At 40.0% G+C, this 19,878-nt stretch overlaps 1 protein-coding gene and 1 non-coding gene across 8 annotated transcripts in view; both read left to right on the forward strand.

Moving 5' to 3' along the window:
* The window catches only part of RC3H2 (ring finger and CCCH-type domains 2), a 56,513-nt gene that overhangs the window by 22,114 nt on the left and 14,521 nt on the right, over window positions 1–19,878 (forward strand). For 6 of the 7 annotated variants that reach the window (XM_520240.9, XM_009457247.5, XM_009457245.5 and 3 more), the window contains 6 exons: window positions 59–234; window positions 2,658–2,858; window positions 3,325–3,457; window positions 3,577–3,695; window positions 5,873–5,985; window positions 15,339–15,647. In XM_520240.9, coding sequence (XP_520240.3) covers window positions 59–234; window positions 2,658–2,858; window positions 3,325–3,457; window positions 3,577–3,695; window positions 5,873–5,985; window positions 15,339–15,647 — 1,051 coding nt within the window. The remainder of the gene's footprint in view (window positions 1–58; window positions 235–2,657; window positions 2,859–3,324; window positions 3,458–3,576; window positions 3,696–5,872; window positions 5,986–15,338; window positions 15,648–19,878) is intronic. The other variant, XM_016961607.4, reaches the window with a different exon arrangement.
* Window positions 3,129–3,237, forward strand: LOC112204475 (small nucleolar RNA SNORD90). The gene has a single exon (XR_002938117.2). It is a non-coding gene; the product is annotated as a small nucleolar RNA SNORD90 (small nucleolar RNA).

Genomic DNA, 19,878 nt, shown 5'->3' on the forward strand with positions numbered 1-19,878 from the left:
CACATGATCTGATGGGTTCCTCATTTGTCATGAACTCATGTTCCTTTAATATTTTTAGCTATGCAAGAAGAGGCCTTGAAGCTGGTGTTACTGGCATTAGAAGATGGTTCTGCCCTCTCAAGGAAAGTTCTGGTACTTTTTGTTGTGCAGAGACTAGAACCAAGATTTCCTCAGGCATCAAAAACAAGTATTGGTCATGTTGTGCAACTACTGTATCGAGCTTCTTGTTTTAAGGTAAGCAGTAAGTATCTATGTAAAGACATGCCTGTTTGTGAGACAGAGACTTCCTGAAATTCATGTTACCCAGTCTAGAGGCCCTAGCAATGCAGAATGCTTACAAGAGTTGAGAGGAAACTTTCCTTCTGCATTGATTGCATCTGTGATACCACCTTTTGGTAGTACCCATTACTATCTATTGGCAAAATAAGAGCATATATGTGAAGATGTCAGTAACAGAAAGAACATAAGGAAATCATTTGGTAAACTTGACTCTTATCAAGTAAAAGTGGACTGCAGAAGCCTCATTTCTTTACATTTAGTGTCTTGAAATCAGAAACTATATTGGAAACTTCATAAGGAGTATGTAAACTTTGTAACCCATTATTATTTTTGTTATCTCATTCTCTGTAGTGATTAGATTAACACCTTTAATCTGAAAATGGCCTACATGTTATCTCAGATACAACCAGGAAATGGGAAGTTGAGGAGATTGGCCCACTCTGCTTTTAGATGTTGTTTTTTGTTTAGTGGAAAGGGTAGAGAAGAACCCCAAGATATTTTAAAATGTAGTTTCATTGTCTAATAGTCTAGCGGGTAGTGACAGATACTGAAAGCAAGCTGAATCCTTAAAGTGTTTTTATGATCCAAGAGTGTAGGTTGCTGGCTGGTTCTTGAGAAAGGCTCATGTACTTGGAAATAGAAAGGCCTATTGGCTTCTATGAAAGTAAAACATTTAAATTTGAAACCAAAGCTTATTTAGGTTATTTTGTTGGTTTTATAGCCCCCAAGAGTGAAAATAGTACAGACAGAAAAATGTTTCTTTGGCAGACCACTTAGTTTGAGATAACAGGTAGTTGATAATAGAAATGTGTTGAAGTGAATTCATTTAACTCCACTAATGAGGCTTGGACACTATCTGCCTCATAGTCATAGTGTTTAGTTTCATGCTCTTAGGGCAACAATTGAAATTAATCTCTGGTTCCACACACAACCTCACTAGGCCCTGTAAAATTCTGTATCTTTTGAATGTGTAGTTTTTTTACTACTTAAGTAGAAATTAAAGCTATATAAATACCCTGATGATAATTTCTCTGGTAGCAGAAAATTTCTTCTTTTCATTTTTTTTTTTAAAGCAACAGACTTTTGCTCTGTTGCTTAGGCTGGAGTGCAGTGGTGCCATCATAGTTCACTGCAGCCTTGAACTCCTGGGCGTAGGCCATCCTCCTGCCTCAGCCTCCCTAGAAAATTTCTTAATTATCATGTGGTAGTGGTAATATATGCCTACCTATTAGCTGGATTCCTTGCTTGTCTATCTTTATCCTCTACTGTTACCAAAGTGATGTTTTTTAAAACATAAATCTGATCATGTCACTTCTATGCTTAAAAATCCTCAATCAGCTCTGTGCAGTGGTTTATACCTGTAATCCCAGCACTTTGGGAGGCCAAAGCGAGAGGATTGCTTGAGCCCAGAAAGTCAAGGCTACAGCGAGCCTAGATTGTGCCACTGCACTCCAGCCTGGGTGACAAAGACCCTGTCCTCTCCATCCCCACCCCTGCAAAAAAAAGTCAGTGGTTTCACATTCCCTTCATAATAATATCCAAATTCCCTGCCGTAGTATATAATGGCCTGTATTCTTCTCTAGCCTGTATCATACCTTAACCCTATGTGCTCTGCTTTTTCATGTTTCTGTTTCACCACTTGCTTCTCTTTTAAAAATTCTATTTCTCCCCCTTCTCTTTTTTCCTTTTTTTTTTTTTTTTTTTTTTTTTTGAGACGGAGTCTCACTCTGTCCCTCAGGCTGGAGTGCTGTGGTGCTATCTCAGCTCACTGCAACCTCTGCCTCCCGAGTAGGTGGGAGGGAGTACAGGCGCCTGCCACCACCATGCCTGACTAGTTTTTGTATTTTTACTTGAGATGGGGTTTCGTCATGTTGGCCAGGCTGGTCTCAAACTCCTGACTTCAAGTGATCTGCCCACCTCAGCCTCTCAAAGTGCGGGGATTACAGGCATGAGCCACCATCCCTGGCCTCCTCACCTTTCTTTGCTCAGGAAACTCCTGTTTATTGTGCACAAATCAATTCATGTAGCTTTCAGCTGGGAGAAGCCTTTTCTGAAATCCCTTTCTTCTCCCTAATTTAATTCCCTTTCCTCTTTGTTGCCATCAAGCCTTATAACTTTTACTATAATTTTCTACTTACAAGTTTCTCTTTCTTACTAGTGGCTGAAATCATTGAAGGCAAGGATTATGTATTTAGTTATGTAAGTTCTGTTTTGTTCCAGAAAGAATTTGTGGTCAGGACATTATCTTATCTTTGTACCTTATTTCTGTGGTGTCTGATATGTAAGTATCCCCCACCCTCCCTGAAAAAGGAATAAACGAATCAGTTGAAGGGAGAAAGCACAGACCAATTCTGATTTTTCTCTTTTCTATTTTTTAGGTTACCAAAAGAGATGAAGACTCTTCCCTAATGCAGCTGAAGGAAGAATTTCGGAGTTATGAAGCATTACGCAGAGAACATGATGCCCAAATTGTTCATATTGCCATGGAAGCAGGACTCCGTATTTCACCTGAACAGTGGTCCTCTCTTTTGTATGGTGATTTGGCTCATAAATCACACATGCAGTCTATCATTGATAAGGTTTGTGAAATTAGAGATGCTGATGTTCTATCATTGCTGTTACATTGAAGAGTATTAGAATATTCTAAAGAGTCTATACACAAACAGTTGGAGATTCCTATGTTTTTAAATGTCAGACTCTTATAAATTATCCTTATTTTCTTTTTATTTTTCTACTTGCAAAATAAAGGGATGCAACAGGGAAACAAATACATGATACTAGCATAAAAGCAGTGAGGCTTACAAAGTCTCAAACTTATCTATATTCTGACCTCAGAGAGTTAATACAGCTTATAAGTTTTCTAAGTGTCTAATGATGAATGTCAGGGCAGATTCTGAGGTGAAAATTTAATTCATCACTGATACTCCTACTATGGAATCTGAAGACACTTGAAAACCTATTAAATATGTTGATAAATTGAAAGTATTTGAGTATAAATGTGTCATAAGAACCAAAGTAAAAAGCATTCTCATTTCTGTTTGTTAGCTACAGTCTCCAGAGTCATTTGCAAAGAGTGTCCAGGAATTGACAATTGTTTTGCAACGAACAGGTGACCCAGCTAACTTAAATAGACTGAGGCCTCATTTAGAGCTTCTTGCAAACATAGACCCTAATCCAGGTATGTGGGAATATGCTCAGTTGCTTATATTTTTTTCTACTTTTGAGGTGAATAACACAAGAAAATTACTGCTAACATTCTTCCCCCCCAACTCCCATGCCCTTGGTGGCTTATTTTAGATGCTGTTTCACCAACTTGGGAGCAGCTGGAAAATGCAATGGTAGCTGTTAAAACAGTAGTTCATGGCCTTGTGGACTTCATACAAAATTATAGTAGAAAAGGCCATGAGACCCCTCAGGTAAGTACATTTATTACATTTCTGACTGCTGTTGTCTCTAACTCAGTTTCATCCTGAACATCTTAACCAGCTGTTTTGTTAATTGGACTCCGTATGTGACTCATAAGTTTTTATCATCTCTGTTCTTTTGGGAGGGACCCAGTTTTTAGTGTACTTGGTAAACAGTTCATAGCACACCAAGAGTTTAGAGGGTATCTTGGGTGTGAGTATACTTTATTGCAGAATATTTTTGACCAAATGTAGATAATTGATTCCAAACGTTTTGTCTCATTCTTTTCTACTGTGGGAAATTGTCATTTTTTTTCTGTATTGAATTTCTATATGTAACTTTATGGAATTTGAATTTTCTTTCTTTTTTTTTTTAGACAAAGTCTCACTCTGTCGCCCAGGCTGGAGTGCAGTGACGCTATCTCAGCTCACTGCAACCTCTGCCTCCTGAGTTCAGGTGATTCTCCTGCCTCAGCCTCCCAAGTAACTGGGATTACAGGCAAGTGCCACCACGCCCTGCTAATTTTTGTATTTTTTGTAGAGAGGGTTTTACCATGTTGGCCAGGCTGGTCTCAAACTCCTGACCTCAGGTGATCTGCCCACCTCGGCCTCCCAAAGTGCTGGGATTACAGGCATGAGCCACCGTGCCCGGCCGAAATTTGAATTTTCAAGATACTTTTCAGTGTACTTTAGAAGTTAAGATATAAACCTGGCCAGGCACAGTGGCTCACGCCTGTAATCCCAGCACTTTGGGAGGTTGAGGTGAGTGGATCACTTGAGGCCAGAAGTTCGAGACCAGCTTGGCCAACATGGTGAATACCCCATCTCTACTAAAAAAAAAAAAAAATACAAAAATGAGCCAGGCATTGTGGTGGATGCCTGTAATCCCAACTACTGAGACGGCTGAGTCAGGAGAATCGCTTGAACCCGGGAGATGGAGGCTACAGTGAGCCGAGATCGCGCCACTGCACTCCAGCCTGGGCGACAGAGTGACTCTTGTCTCCAAAAATATAAAATAAAAAGAAGTTAAGATATAATCCTTTATACTTATAACTTCTATTTAATAAATTATTATGAGCCATTCACTACATTCAATGTTTTACATGTATTATTTCTTATCCTCACAGCCACCTGCAATGTAGTTGCTGTTTCCAAGCTGAAATTCAAAGAGGTTAAATAACATAAGATTGTGCTGTCAGGGGGCTGGGCGCGGTGGCTCATGTCTATAATCCCAGCACTTTGGGAGGCTGAGGCGGGCGGATCACGAGGTCAGGAGATCGAGACCATCCTGGCTAACATGGTGAAGCCCCATCTCTACTAAAAATACAAAAAATTAGCCGGGCGTGGTGGCAGGCGCCTGTAGTCCCAGCTACTTGGGAGCTCTCTGAGGCAGGGAGAATGGCCTGAACCCGGGAAGTGGAGCTTGCAGTGAGCCGAGATGGCGCCACTGCACTCCAGCCTGGGCAACAGAGCAAGACTCCGTCTCAAAGATAAAAATAAAAAATAAAAAAGATTGTGCTGTCAGTAAGAGCTGGGATCAAACCTACACTTTGTACTCTTCTCTCCTTATTCTTAGAAGATATTATAACTTAAAATATTAAAAACAAATGTTTTCATCCTAGGCTCATAAGAATAAGAATGTCTTAGATTTTGATGCAAATTGTAGAAGTAATAGTGAAATTTTAATATTCTGCCTCATTGTATGAACTCAAATAGTTTAAGCCTGAGAGTTGCACCCTCAAGCTGACCAGTGAATTGGTAATTTTTCACTTCTAGGTGGAATTGTATTCTACCTTTTCTGAGAAAGTTTAAGTAGACAAAGCTTTTGGTTTTTTTTTTTAATGCTTTTTAAAATTGTTTGATTTTGGTAGCAGAATTTTAAGACAGCAATAAATTGATGAAAAAATATTTTCTTTTTCTGGGCATTCTGTTAACTAATGAATAAATGGACATAACATTTGAACCAGTTTTGAATAATCTTCAGAAGGAATATCTAAAGTGCCAACTCAGGGTTATGTCACATAACTCACAACAGGAAACAATGGAATATTAGTTGTTTCAGCACAAGAATTACTTGTCTAATGTGAAAAAGAATTAAAGGTGTAATTATAAAGTTCTGAACTTCCTAGAGTGAATAACAAATGGAATCTTCACCTTGCCACTCATTGAATGTGTTCCCATTTTTGTAGCCTCAGCCAAACAGCAAATACAAGACTAGCATGTGCCGAGATTTGCGACAGCAAGGGGGTTGTCCACGAGGAACAAATTGTACATTTGCCCATTCTCAGGAAGAGCTTGAAAAGTAAGTGTTGAGAATTCTGTTTCATATGAGTTTAATTTTTGATTTTTATGGGAATGTTATATACAGTCCTGAAGTTTGTGATGACTTTCAAAAATGCAAGTTAAGGGCTGGGCACCATAGCTCATGCCTGTAGTCCCAGCAGTTTGCGGGGCTGAGGCAGGAGGATTGCTTGTGCTCAGGAGTTTGAGACCAGCCTGGGCAAGATAAGGAGACCCCCGTCTCTACAAAAAATTTAAAAATTAGCTGTGTGGCCCACAGTTGTGGTCCCAGCTGCTCAAAAGACTGAAGTGGAAGGATTGCTTGAACCCCATAGGTCAAGGCTGCAGTGAGTGTGTTCACACCACTGCACTCCAGCCTGAGGGACACAGCAAGACTCTGCCTCAAAACAAAACATATAAGATCTGGGTACAAGATTTACATAAGTGATTTAGAACTTTACTCAGTGGTCATATTTTGAGACCATTTTATAGCTGGAATCCATATTTATACTGAGCACCTGTGCAGAATGAAAATACTTGCAGTCTTATTTGCTCAGATTCAGTTAAACCTAGCAGCAAAGTCTCAGGCAAAATGGTAAAGCAGATACCTATCCTCTTTATGGCTTTTGGTCTTTTTAACATTCTTTTTCCCTGTGTATTCTTTCTCTTCTCCTATGGTCAACCCCTTTTTCTATGTCCCTTTACCCGCGACCTAAAAGTTAAAGTATGTAAGGTTTAATACTATTATCCAATTTTTGTTGTTTTGTTTTTAAACTAAGACTTTCATTATTGAGACCTCACCAAAAAATTGATCCCAGCTTTTCTACTTTCTGCTGGCCAGTGTATCAACTTTTTTTTTTTTTTGAGGTGGAGTCTTGCTCTGTCGCCCAGGGTGGAGTGCAGTGGCATGATCTTGGCTCACTGCAACCTCTGCCTCCCCTGTTCAAACGATACTCCTGCCTCAGCCTCCCGAGTAGCTGGAACCACAGGCGCCCACCACCACACCTGGCCAATTTTTGTATTTTTAGTAGAGACAGGGTTTCACCATGTTCGCCAGGCGGGTCTCAAACTCCTGACCTCAAGCGATCTGCCTGCCTTGGCCTCCCAAAGTACTGGGATTACAGACGTGAGCCACCACACCTGCCCTGTCTGTCAACTCTTTGTGGGCATATTCATTTTGTTTTTAGATACTTTAAACAAACTGAGCTAATTTTCTCCCATACCTCCTCCTCCTGCCTTCCATTGTACTCACCTTGTGTACCCAGTTTAGCCATCCAGCCTGTTATATATGCTGTGTTATAATAATCATATTTGTCAGCTGTCCTTCCTTCAGCTTTTTCTGCTTAATCAGTCAAAAAGTTCTGCCAATTCATCTTCCTATATATTTCTCAATTCTTTCTTCTTCTTTCCATCCTTGTGATCCAAGCTGTCATCTCCTTTTCTCGATCCCTTGTTGCCTTCTCACTAGTCTTAAATCTCTCGCTCTCCACCCCTTCTCCCATTATTTCCCTTAAAACAGAAATATTTTAAAAGCACAGATTTACTCATACCACCCTTCTTCACCTAAGCCTTTGATAGCCTCTCATTGTCCTGTAGATTAAGATATAAAATCTATGTTGTGGCCTCTAAGACCCTGCATCATCTAATCTGTGTCTGCCTTTCTGATCTCATTACACGACACTACTTGTACTCAAGCCACACTGACCTTCTCTCAGTTTGTGGTATGCACTGTGCTCTTTCCCACCTCAGGTCTTTTACATAATGCTGTTACTCCTAGCCTTGCCTTTGAGACCTTTCCTTTGTCTAGCTCATCCTTCGCTTTTTCAGGGTAATTCCCCTGACACTTCATACTAACCAGCTTCCTCTTTCAAACACTTATCACATAAAATTAATTAGTGGCCTGTTTTAGAGCTTGACAAACTTCTTTATGAAGTCCAGCTAGCAAACATTTTTGGCTTTGTGGGCCACAGAATCTGTTACAACCACTCAGCAGTGCCACTGTAGCAAAAAAAACAGCCACAGACAATGCATAAATTGGGCATGGCTGTAAACTTTATTTATAAAAACCCTTTACAGAAACTATGGCCCATGATCTGTTTATTAAATGTTTGTCTATCTTACATAGGTGTAACCCCCGTGGTCTATATCTTCATTTTTGTCTCCTTTCCTCAGTGGCTAGCTTGGGCACTGTACATAATGAGCTCTACAAGCAGCAGCATTGTGATAGAGAGAAGATAAGTGTGTGTGCAGTGAAAAGAGCAGAAACATGCTTCTCTTCTCAGTTTTTTTCCCCACTTGAAGAGCCTAGAGAAGAGGATTCAGGAGTCCTAAGGAAAAAAGATGCTGTTTGCACCCAATCGAACTAGTTCTATATACAGAATTTCACATCAAGATAATTTGGGAGACTCCAGGAAATACATTCAGCTTGTCCATACCTGAAATAGAGCTTTTTAGCTAAAAGGGGAGCTTTTGAGAAAGTTAGACTAAAAAAGTCAGAGAAGAAACTGTGGTTTCATTGCCATTCCACCCTCAATTAGTGCCCAGGCTGAAAATCCATTTTCTTCTTTCTCATACCTTCAAACAGACTTCACATTCTTCATCTGCAGTACCTAGTTCAGAACTTTATTATATTTTGCCAGACTTGTAATAGTAGCAGTAAAAATAATAATAGCCAAACTAGGTGTAGTGGCTCATGCCTGTATTCCCAGCAGTTTGGGAGGCAAAGGCAGGAGGATACCTTGAGTCCAGGAGTTTGAGACCAGCCTGGGCAACATAGTGAGACCTCACCTCTACAAAAAAATAAACAAAATTGGCTGAGCATAGTGGCATACGCCTGTCATCTTAGCTACTCAGGAGGCTGAGGTGGGAGGATTGCTTGAACTCGGGAGGTCAAGTCTGCCGTGAACTGAGATTATACCACTGTATTCCAACCCGGGCAGCAGAGCAAGACTCTGTCTCAGAAATATAAATAAATAAAAATAATAAAATAAATAATAAATATATAAAATATCACTCATTCAAAAATAATGATAATGGCAAAATTATTGGTCACATTTTTAGTGTTTCACATGGTAATCCAGTTGGTTTTACTGCTTCAGTGGCTTTTTATCCAGTATCTTCCTATATCTCAATCTGTCTTTTCCATTTCCACTATTTTCTTTTTAAAATATGTGTGTCTCCTTTAAATTCTTAATTAGTTCCTCAGTACATCACAGAATCTCATCCTGATTTTATCCTCTAGCTCTACTCTGCCATTTGTATACTTTGTTTTTAAGGTATATTCAATTAATCACTGTTGATTACTATATAAATTTCTTTTACTCTTCTTTTCACTTGTCTATATTGTTTATTCCATATTGTATTATTTTCTCTCTCCTCTTTATCTGGATAGCTATTTCTGATCATACTCAGATATTACCTTCCCTCCACAGACTTCCCTAGGCAGTGTTAATTGCATCCTTCACCATGCTGCCATAGCACTCCATACATAGTAGTTTAAAAATTATGGTATAGTTAGCTGGGTGTGGTGGCAAGCACCTGTAATCCCAGCTGCTCGGGAGGCTGAGGCAGGAGAATGGCTTGAACTTGGGAGGCAGAGGTTGCAGTGAGCCGAGATGGCGCCACTATACTCCTGTGTGGACGACAGAGCAAGATTCCGTCTCAAAAAAATAAACAAATATAAATAAATAAAAATTATGGTATAGTTATAAAACTACAGTATTATAATTGTTTATTTACATGTGTGTTTTCACTGGACTTCATTTATCTCACGGGTTATTAATCTTTTTTTTTTTTGGAGACAGGGCCTCACTCTATAGTGCAGTGGTATGATCTTGGCTCACTTGCAACTTCTGCCTCCCAGGCTCAGGGGATTCTCCCACCTCAGCCTCTTGAGTAGCTGGGACCACAGACACACGCCACCATGCCTGGCTAAATTTTTTTTGTATTTTTTGTAGAGATGGGGATTCACCATGTTGCCCAGGCTGGTCTCGAACTCCTGAGCTCAATCTGCCCACCTCAGCCTCCCAAAGTGCTAGGATTACAGGCGTGAGCCATGGCACCTGGCAAGGGTTCTTCATCTTTATATTTCCTGCATCTAGAAAACACCTGATAACATAAACTCAGTATGTTTATGTGGAGGAGCAAATAATATACAGTTCTTACTTCTTATTTCCAACCAGCTTCACACTCTATTGCTGTTTAAACAAACAGGGATAATACAAAGGATTAGAAAAGTAGGTGATGTGACTGTCCTTTCAGTTTAAAAAATACATATTGCTACCTCACTCTGAGCTTTTTGAGGATAGGCTGTTTGTCTTAGTTCACATAACACCAGAAATTCAGCAAATGTTGGTTCAACTTAAATAAATTAATTTTACCTATATTTTCTTTCTCTATTATACACCCCTCTAACCAAACAAAATGTGGATGCCCAATAATCCCTTCTTAGAATACATATTTATTATATGTAAACATAAATATGTAGAATAAATATTATGTAAATATGTGGATATATTTTAGAACTAGGATGTTGGGGTTATGTTCCAAAGAATTGCTACATTCTGGGGAGTGTCAAAAGCGAGGGATCAACCAACTCAACAAATAGTGGCCAGGAGCAGTGGCTCATGCCTGTAATCCCAGCACTTTGGGAGGCCAAGGCTGGTGTATCACTTGAGGTCAGGAGTTTGAGACCAGCCTGGCCAGCATGGGGGAAACTCTGTCTCTACTAACAATACAAAAATTAGCCGGGCATGGTGGTGCACGCCTGTAATCCCAGCTACTGGGGAGGCTGAGGCACGAGAATCGCGTGAACCTGGGAGGTAGAGGTTGCAGTGAGCACCACTGCACTCCAACCTGGGTGACAGAGTGAGACTTTGTCTCAAAAAAAAAAGTTATAAAAGATTATTATATACTGGTTACTATTCAAGATGTTTCTAATGGAAAAAGAGGAACAGTAAACATGTAAATAAGCAATTTTGGCCATAGCAAAGAATTTGGATTTTATTCTGTTTGCAATAAGAAGTCATTTTAGAGTTTTATTTAAATGGAATGATGAAATTTTCATTTTGTCTTAGACATATCACTCTGGTGTCTGCATGGATGGAGACAAGTTAAACTTCTATATTGGTCCACAGGTGGGAGTTTGGTAGCTCGGGTAGGACTATAGCAATGGAAATGATGAAAAGTAGTCATACTTAGGATATATTTTGGAAGTAGAGCTGACAACATGGACCAATTGAATGTGGGCTATAAAGAAAAGAGAGGAATCAAGGATGACTCCAAGGTATGGAGCCTGCATAACTTAGTGGTCTCTTGCTGAAATGGGAAATGCATCAGGGCAGAAAATCAGTGGTTCTCTTGGCCATATGACGTTTGAAGCTTATTCTATATTAATGCAACAAATAATAATTGGGGGCCGGGTGAGGTGGCTCACGCCTGTAATTCCAATACTTTGAAAGGCTGAGGCAAGAAGATCACTTGAGCTCAGGAGTTTGCGACCAGCCTGGGCAACATAGCAAGACCTTGTCTCTACTACAAAAAAAAAAAATTGGCTGGGCATGGTGACTCACTCCTGCCTGGGTGATGGAGACTCTGCCTTTAAAATAATAATAATAATTGGGCATTTGGGATGTTATGAGACAGTGTATTATGTGCTAAAGATAGAGAGATGCAAGAAAGGCAAAAGTCTTGTCCTCCGGGGGCTTACATTGTAGTAAGAAGACAGACATGAAATAAATAAATATAGCATAATATCTTGTAATGACAGGCAGTATGAAAAAAATACACAAAGGAGAAAAAGAGTGATTGAGAAAGGGGAGATCTCTTAGATAGAATAGTGTAGGAAAGACTCTTAGAAGATACGACATTTGGCCACGCGCAGTGGCTCACGCCTGTAATCCCAGCACTTTGGGAGGCCGAGGCAGGTGGATCACAAGGTCAGGAGATCGGGACTATCCTGGCTAACACGATGAACCACCCCCCCCGCCGACTAACATGGTGAAACCCCGTCTCTACGAAAAACAAAAAATTAGCCGGGCCTGGTGGTGGGCAACTGTAGTACCAGCTACTCGGGAGGCTGAGGCTGGAGAATGGCGTGAACCTGGGAGGTGGAGCTTGCAGTGAGCTGAGATTGCGCCACTGCACTCCAGCCTGGGCGACAGAGCGAGACTCCGTCTCAAAAAAAAAAAAGAAGATACAACATTTGAGCAGGTAGTCAAAGAAGGTGCCCACGAGAAAAAAAGATAATTACCTCAGTGAAGTCTTAGAGGAAGGCAAATGGGCTTGAGACCTAGGCCACAGGTGGTGAGACTGGCTTTAGTCAGGAACAGGAACTCATTGTCCCTTATCTTTAAGAGGAATGTGGCTACAGGTGCAGGAAGGTTACTGGAATTGGTAGCGGAAAGATAAATTATTCTCCTCTGCTTTCATCTATTTTCGTGGTTAAGTGGGAAACAATATCATCTAGCTGTAGGAGGGGTGGTTGAAAGTGGAGGGGAAAAGGCTATTGGAGATGGGAAAATGAACTTAGTAAAGAAGCGTATTAATGAATTATTTATAATTTTGAAGGGATTATAGACAGCGTGCTTGCACAATTTTTCTCCAACATTTAGCTGCTTGGTAGCAGGCACAAAATAAGTAAAGAATTGGATTGAGCTTTTACCAAATGAGATACAGAGGGAGTGGATCAAGGGAGTTAAAAATTATTTACAAGGGAGGGATTAATGGTAGATAGTGGATTCTAAGATGGGTAAGAAGGGATTTAAAAAGAATAGGGAGAGTTACGCATGGTGGTGCACACCTGTAGTCCCAGCTACTCTGGAGGCAGAGCTGGGAGGATCACTTGCATTTAGGATTTAAGGCAGTCTAGGCAACATAGTGAGATCCTGTCCCTGAAAAGGCAGCCTTTAGCTGCCCCAATACTAAGAATCCAGTGTATATCCCTACTTGTCACTTGCTTTACCTCACTTGGTTAAGATTTTATTTCTCCTGACTCTTTTTTGAGAGGTTCATAGTCAAAACTTTATTTTTTGCTTTCTAGAGCAACCTTGTGGATTATCTCAGTTTGTTTTTTTGTTTTTTTTGTTTGTTTGTTTTTTGTTGGAGACAGAGTCTTGCTCTGTCAGCCAGGCTGGAGTACAGTGGCACAATCTCGGCTCACTGCAACCTCTGTCTCCCAGGCTCAAGCAGTTCTCCTGCTTCAGCCTCCCAAGTAGCTGGGATTACAGGCATGTGCCACCACTTCTGGCTAATTTTTGTATTTTTAGTAGAGACGGGGTTTCACCATGTTGGCCAGGCTGGTCTTGAACTCCTGACCTCAGGTAATCCACTCGCCTCAGCCTCCCAAGGTGCTGGGATTACAGGTGTGAGCCACCATGCCCGGCCAAGTTTTATTTTTTGAGGATGGAAAGCAAGGAGACACGATATTCTGTATAGGAACTCTGAGGAAAAGAATAATGAGAGTAGGTTTCAGAGAGAATGTGGAGGAAGGCATAGGGATCTTTGGGCCCCTCCAGACAACCAGATTGTCCTCCTGAAATACAGGTCTGCTTATGCCCTTCTTGAAAGAAGTAATTATTGGTTTTCCTCTTATCTATAAGATGATGTTGGCCAGGCACAGTGGCTTATGCCTATAATCCCAGCACTTTGGGAGGCCAAGGCAGGCGGATCACTTGAGGTCAGGAGTTTGAGAACAGCTTGGCCAACATGATGAAACCCCATCTCTACTAAAAATACAAAAATTAGCCAGGTGTGGTGGCAGGCGCACGCCTATAATGTGCACCTGTACTCCAGAGGCTGAGGCAGGAGAATTGCTTGAACCCGGGAAGCAGAGGTTGCAGTGAGCTGAGATCACACTATTGCACTCCAGCCTGGGTGACGAGCAAAACTCCGCCTCAAAAAAAAAAAAAAAAAATCGTGTAAACTGGCCATCACCTGTTTTTTTAATATTCTGTTACTTCACTTTTAGCCAGTCTAATCTAGGAGCACTTGTCTTTTATTGAGCATCACCTTCCTCTGCCAATGTGTACATGTTGAAGAGAAGGAGAAGAGAAGGATTGAATAATGAAGTTGTTTATAGATACCAGAGGACTAAAAGGGAAACTATTGTGAAGGCATTGCTTTCTACTAACACTTTATATTTAATTACCATATGTTTATATATAACATTAATAACAGATTACTTCAGGCATATATAATTATGACACCAAATATGTATAGTCTTCTTTCTGTTCATGAACTTAATTTTTCACCGCTTTAAAAATATTGTAGGGGCCAGGCATGGTGGCTCACACCCGTAATCCCAGCACTTTGGGAGGCCGAAGTGGGCAGATCACATGAGGTCGGGAGTTTGAGACCAGCCTGGCCAACATGGCAAAACCCCATCTCTACTAAAAATACAAAAGTTAACCAGGCGTGGTGGCAGGCACGTGCCTGTAATCCCAGCTACTTGGGAGGCTGAGGCAGAAGAATCACTTGAACCCAGGAGGCGGAGGTTGCAGTGAGCCGAGATCGCGCCATTGCACTGTAACCTGGGCGACAAGAGTGGAACTTAACCCCCCCCCCCCAAAAAAAAAAAAAAAAAAAACACATATACACACACACACACACACATATAGGAGGGAATATTGTTAAGGATTACATTATAATGAAATTTTGGTGTATAAGTAGAAACACATTTTCTTAAATGGAATCCAAAATCAAATTGCCAGTCCTTTTGTGTATTTTAGAGTATTATATCCAATGATCACCATAAATAAAACTCAAAACTTAGTATCAGAAAAATCTTTCATACAAATGTTTTTAACTTTAGGTATAAACTATTCTGAGAACTATAATACAGAATTTCTATTTTTGTGTAATGTTTGTTTAAGAATGAGTTTTTTAAATTATTTTTTTAAATTATATAATCCTTTTACAGTTTGGTAACAACAGAAAATGGCTTCAGCTCTTGCATACCTTTTCTCTTTACTCTGTGTTCTCAACCAAATTTGTTGCCAGTTCCTGTCATTTTTACATAACATCCCTTATATTCTAGTTATACAAAATTTTCAAATGGTCTCTTTCCACTCCCTCAAAAGGTTTTTTTGAATACATTCTTGGACAAAGTGGCATGAGGGGAAAAAAAATACATATAAACTCGGCTTGCTATATTAATTACATGTATATTATATACATATGTGAATGGCATATATATTTTCATGTGGCATCTGTTGCAGTAGAATTTGGTATAGACTGTATTTGATTATTTAGCTGAAGAAACTTTTTGTCAAAACTGTTTCCTCCTTTTTCAATCTATTCCCATTGCCCATTGCCATTTTTTGTCTTGAGTAAGATTTAGTGAAATATTCACCAATCTGTTGATTGTTTTTGAAACAGGTATCGATTAAGGAACAAAAAGATCAATGCCACTGTAAGAACGTTTCCTCTTCTAAATAAAGTTGGTGTAAACAACACTGTCACAACCACAGCCGGAAATGTCATTTCTGTCATAGGAAGTACTGAAACAACAGGGAAAATTGTTCCAAGTACAAACGGAATTTCAAATGCAGAAAACAGTGTTTCCCAGCTAATCTCACGTAGTACTGACAGTACCTTAAGAGCTCTGGAGACCGTGAAGAAAGTGGGAAAGGTTGGCACTAATGGTCAGAATGCTGCTGGGCCCTCTGCAGATTCTGTAACTGAAAAGTAGGTATTAGGTAAAAATGATTACTGGAAATTCTTTTTCCTTTTTAGAAATGCCTGAGTGTTTTTATTTCTGCTGATGAATACCAGTTAATCAGAATTTTTATGCAGAATATTTTGTGATGTAGAAGAAACACTAAATACTAAAAAATTTGAGTTCTAGTTTGGTTCTGCAACTGAATAGCCCTGTGAACTTGGAAAGTGGGAAAGTGACTTTAACTCTGAGTTTTGTTTTCCTCAGCTCTCCCAAAGAGACTGGACCAGAATTGTTTTTTTTTCACACCTTATTTTCTTGAACTGTAGTGTTGATTCCATAGAGGTGCCAGAAAAGAACTAAATAGAAACCTAAGCAGGTAAAATGCTGAGCCTCTAGCTCTGTTTCAGTCAGAGCGCTTTCACTTTATACTCTGTAATGAGGTGTAGCACTTGGCCGGGCGCAGCGGTTCACACCTGTAATCCCAGCACTTTTGGAGGCTGAGGCATGCAGATCATGAGGTCTGGAGATCGAGACCATCCTGGCTGACATGGTGAAACCCCATCTCTACTAAAAATACAAAAAAAAAAATTAGCTGGGCGTGGTGGCGGGCGTATGTAGTCCCAGCTACTCAGGAGGCTGAGGTAGGAGAATGGCATGAACCCAGGAGGCGGAGCTTGCAGTGAACCCAGATCGTGCTACTGCAATCCAGCCTGGGCGACAGAGTGAGACTCTGTCTCAAAAAAAAAAAGGAGGGGACTCTTTGGAGCCACACTCTCTGGGCTTTCAAGTTCTGGCTCATGGTTTCCCAGCTGTTTGATCTTAGGCCAGTTACTTAATCTGTCTACCTTAGTTTACTCCTTCATAAAACTAGAATTATAATGGTGTCAACTTCATATGTTGGTTGCGAGGATTAAGTGAATTAATACTCCAGTATGCCTTGAACAATGCCTGCCAGATAGTAAGCACTCAGTAAATATTTGCTTTATTATTATTATCACCGTTAATTGTTATTGAGTGTCAGCATAAGATTTCATTTGTCAGAGGGTTTTGGTGCCTTTAGAAAAATGTTTTAAAATTTTCAGATTATCTGAAAAGTTGTTTCCAACTCTAAAATCTTGAGTAAGATTTAGATTGATGAATATTTTAATATTCATCAATATGTTGATGTTCAGATTTTGTTGCCTATAAATAGTCTATCAGTATCTGTTATATGCCTGCTAGGAAAAAAACATTGTGCTAGGCACATAGCAATCAATGATGGATAGATAAGCAGTAACATTTGCTACTTCTGCAGTCAGCACATGATGGGGGAAATTGTTTATTAAAGGACTTTTACAGGCTGGGCACGGTGGCTCAGGCCTGTAATCCCAACACTTTGGGAGGCCGAGGTGGGCAGATCACCTGAGGTTGGGCGTTCAAGACCAGCCTGACCAACATGGAGAAACCCCGTCTCTACTAAGAATACAAAATTAGCCAGGCATGGTGGCGCATGCCTGTAATCCCAGCTACCTGGGAAGGCTGAGGCAGGAGAATCGCTTGAACCCGGGAGGTGGAGGTTGCAGTGAGCCAAGATCGCACCGTTGTACGCCAGCCTGGGCAACAAGAGTGAGACTCCATCTCAAAAAAAAAAAAGGACTTTTACAATCTTCCCTGGGCAAGATTTTAGAAAAGATATATTCGAGAACATGGTCTAGTTAACAAATGTTATTTATGCACTCAATCTTGTAGCTGTTTTTGGCACATGAATACAAGATACTTTGCTTTTAAGGGATTTATGATATAGTTGTGGAGACAGCATTTACACATATGAAACAGTACTGAAGTTGGATTAAAGGACAGGAAAATTTTATATTGCTGGGAGAAATATGGGAAATTACAGAAAAAAAAACAACATAACATGGATTAAATCTATCTGTAATTATATGGAATATTGAGGAGACCAGTCTTTTAGATCTGAAGGCTTATATTAGGGACTGGTATAAAATAAGGTTAGATAGGTTGGTGCCAGATTATGGAGACCTTATGTATACATGTTTAGGAAATAAGCTTTTGAAGAGTTTTGGCAAGAAAATGTCGTAAAACTGTTTTATATCCATACAATGGAAAATTCAGCCATAAAAAAGGAATGAAGTACTATTATGTGCTACAATATGGATGAACCTTTAAACATTGTGCTAAATGAAAGAAGCCAGATACAAAAGGTCACATTTATGTTAAATGTCCAGAATAGGCAAATTCATAGAGACAGGAAGTAGATTAATGGTTTCTAGGGGTTTAGGGCTGGGACAGGAATGGGGAATGAATGCTAATGGGTACAGGTTTCTCTTGGGGATGATGAAAATGTTTCAGAATTAGATAGTGGTGATAATTGGACAACCTTGTGAATATACTAAAAATTACTGAATTGTACATCCTAAAATAATGAACTATATCTCAATTTTTTAACAAAATAGACTAGGGTAAAAACTTTTTTTTTTTTTTTTTTTTGAGATGGAGTCTCTCTGTCACCCAGGTGGAGTGCAGTGGTGCGATTTTCGCTCACTGCAACCTCCACCTGCCAGGTTCAAGCAATTCTCCTGCCTCAGCCTCCTAAGTAGCTGGGATTACAGGCACCCACCACCATGCCTGGCTAATTTTTGTATTTTTAGTAGAGACGGGGTTTCGCCATGTTGGCCAGACTGGTCTAGAACTCCTGACCGCAAGTGATCTGCCCGTCTTGGCCTCCCAAAAGGCTGGGATTACAGGTGTGAGCCACTGTGCCCAGCTGGTAAAGACTTTTAAAAAATAAAAAAAAATTTTTTTTTATTGGAACACAGTTGTTCCAGTTGTTATTGGAACACAGGAAAAAGAGTAATTCTATGAGAGGTATTGTGGATGGCTTCTTAGAGGTGAAGTGATGATACCTGAGCTATTTCCAAAAGTATGGATAGCAAGGAAGGAAGGGCCTTGTGGATGGAGAAGGCAGCACAGGCAAAATGAATAAGGTGTGAGAGAAGCTGCCATGGAGGAGAGCCTAGAATCCTGAAAGTCATCTAGGATAGTGATCTCATGCTCACTAGGATGTGACTGAAGATTAGCTTTTTCTATAAGTTCCAATTTTTGAGATAGCTTGCATGATTTCATGAGGCGATAAATGTTGACCTTATCATGGATCTTGTTGCCTTTTTGTTGATAAGTCTGTGAGTTTACCATTTCAAAGTACTAATCCAAATTTTAGGGATATAACATTTTGACATGGAGGGACCAGATAATTTATGTAAAGCACAGTGCCTGGAATAGACTCAAATAACCACTTGATAAATATTAGTTATTGTTTTAAGGAAATCCTAATCATTTTCCTTGTTGTCTCTATTTTACTTTATGTAAAGAATAAGCACAGTCCTAAAATATCTTTATACTCTAAACCCTTACGTTTGTACCTACTTTTATTACCCACAGTTCCTTAGTTATTTTTTACATTTTAATATACAGTTACACATAGAAGTAAACATCTGCTAGACTAATCTGTGATAAACTTAAAGGCAGCCCATATACCTTTTTCTTTATATCCTACCTTTAAAAGGATTGTTCAAATTTGAGGAAAAAACCCTCTAATCTGGTTGAGATGCAGTGTATTGAGTTCCTGCATAATTAACAAGATCATTTTCTTCACTCATCACATATCTAAAGCTCTGTCAAAATTTGACTAAAACAAGCAAATACAATCAGCAAAATAAATATAGCTACAAATCCAGCTGACTAAGCTTTGGCCATATATATATGGTTTTTTTTCTTTTCTTTTTTTTTTTTTGAGACGGAGTTTCGCTCTTGTTGCCTGGGCTGGAGTGCAATGGCGCGATCTCGGCTCACCACAACCTCTGCCTCCTGGGTTCAAGCGATTCTCCTGCCTCAGCCTCCCAAGTAGCTGGGATTACAGGCATGCACCACCACACCCGGCTAATTTTGTATTTTTAGTAGAGACGGGGTATCTCCATGTTGGTCAGGCTGGTCGCGAACTCCCAACCTCAGTTGATCTGCCTGCCTCGGCCTCCCAAAGTGCTGGGATTACAGGTGTGAGCCACCGTGCCCGGCCGAAATTTGACTTCTTAAAAGGAGTTAAGAAAGCCATAAGATCCTTTCCAGCTGATTACTTAGTGACTCAACCAAGAAAATTCTTTTGTGTTAAAAATAATAATAATAAAAGGTTGGTGTGTTTTGCCTCAATTTAATGAGTTACCATTTCATTCACCCAGCAGGTATTTACTGAGTACCTACTGC

Source organism: Pan troglodytes, chromosome 11 (genome assembly GCF_028858775.2).
Source record: "Pan troglodytes isolate AG18354 chromosome 11, NHGRI_mPanTro3-v2.0_pri, whole genome shotgun sequence".
Lineage (NCBI taxonomy): Eukaryota > Metazoa > Chordata > Mammalia > Primates > Hominidae > Pan > Pan troglodytes.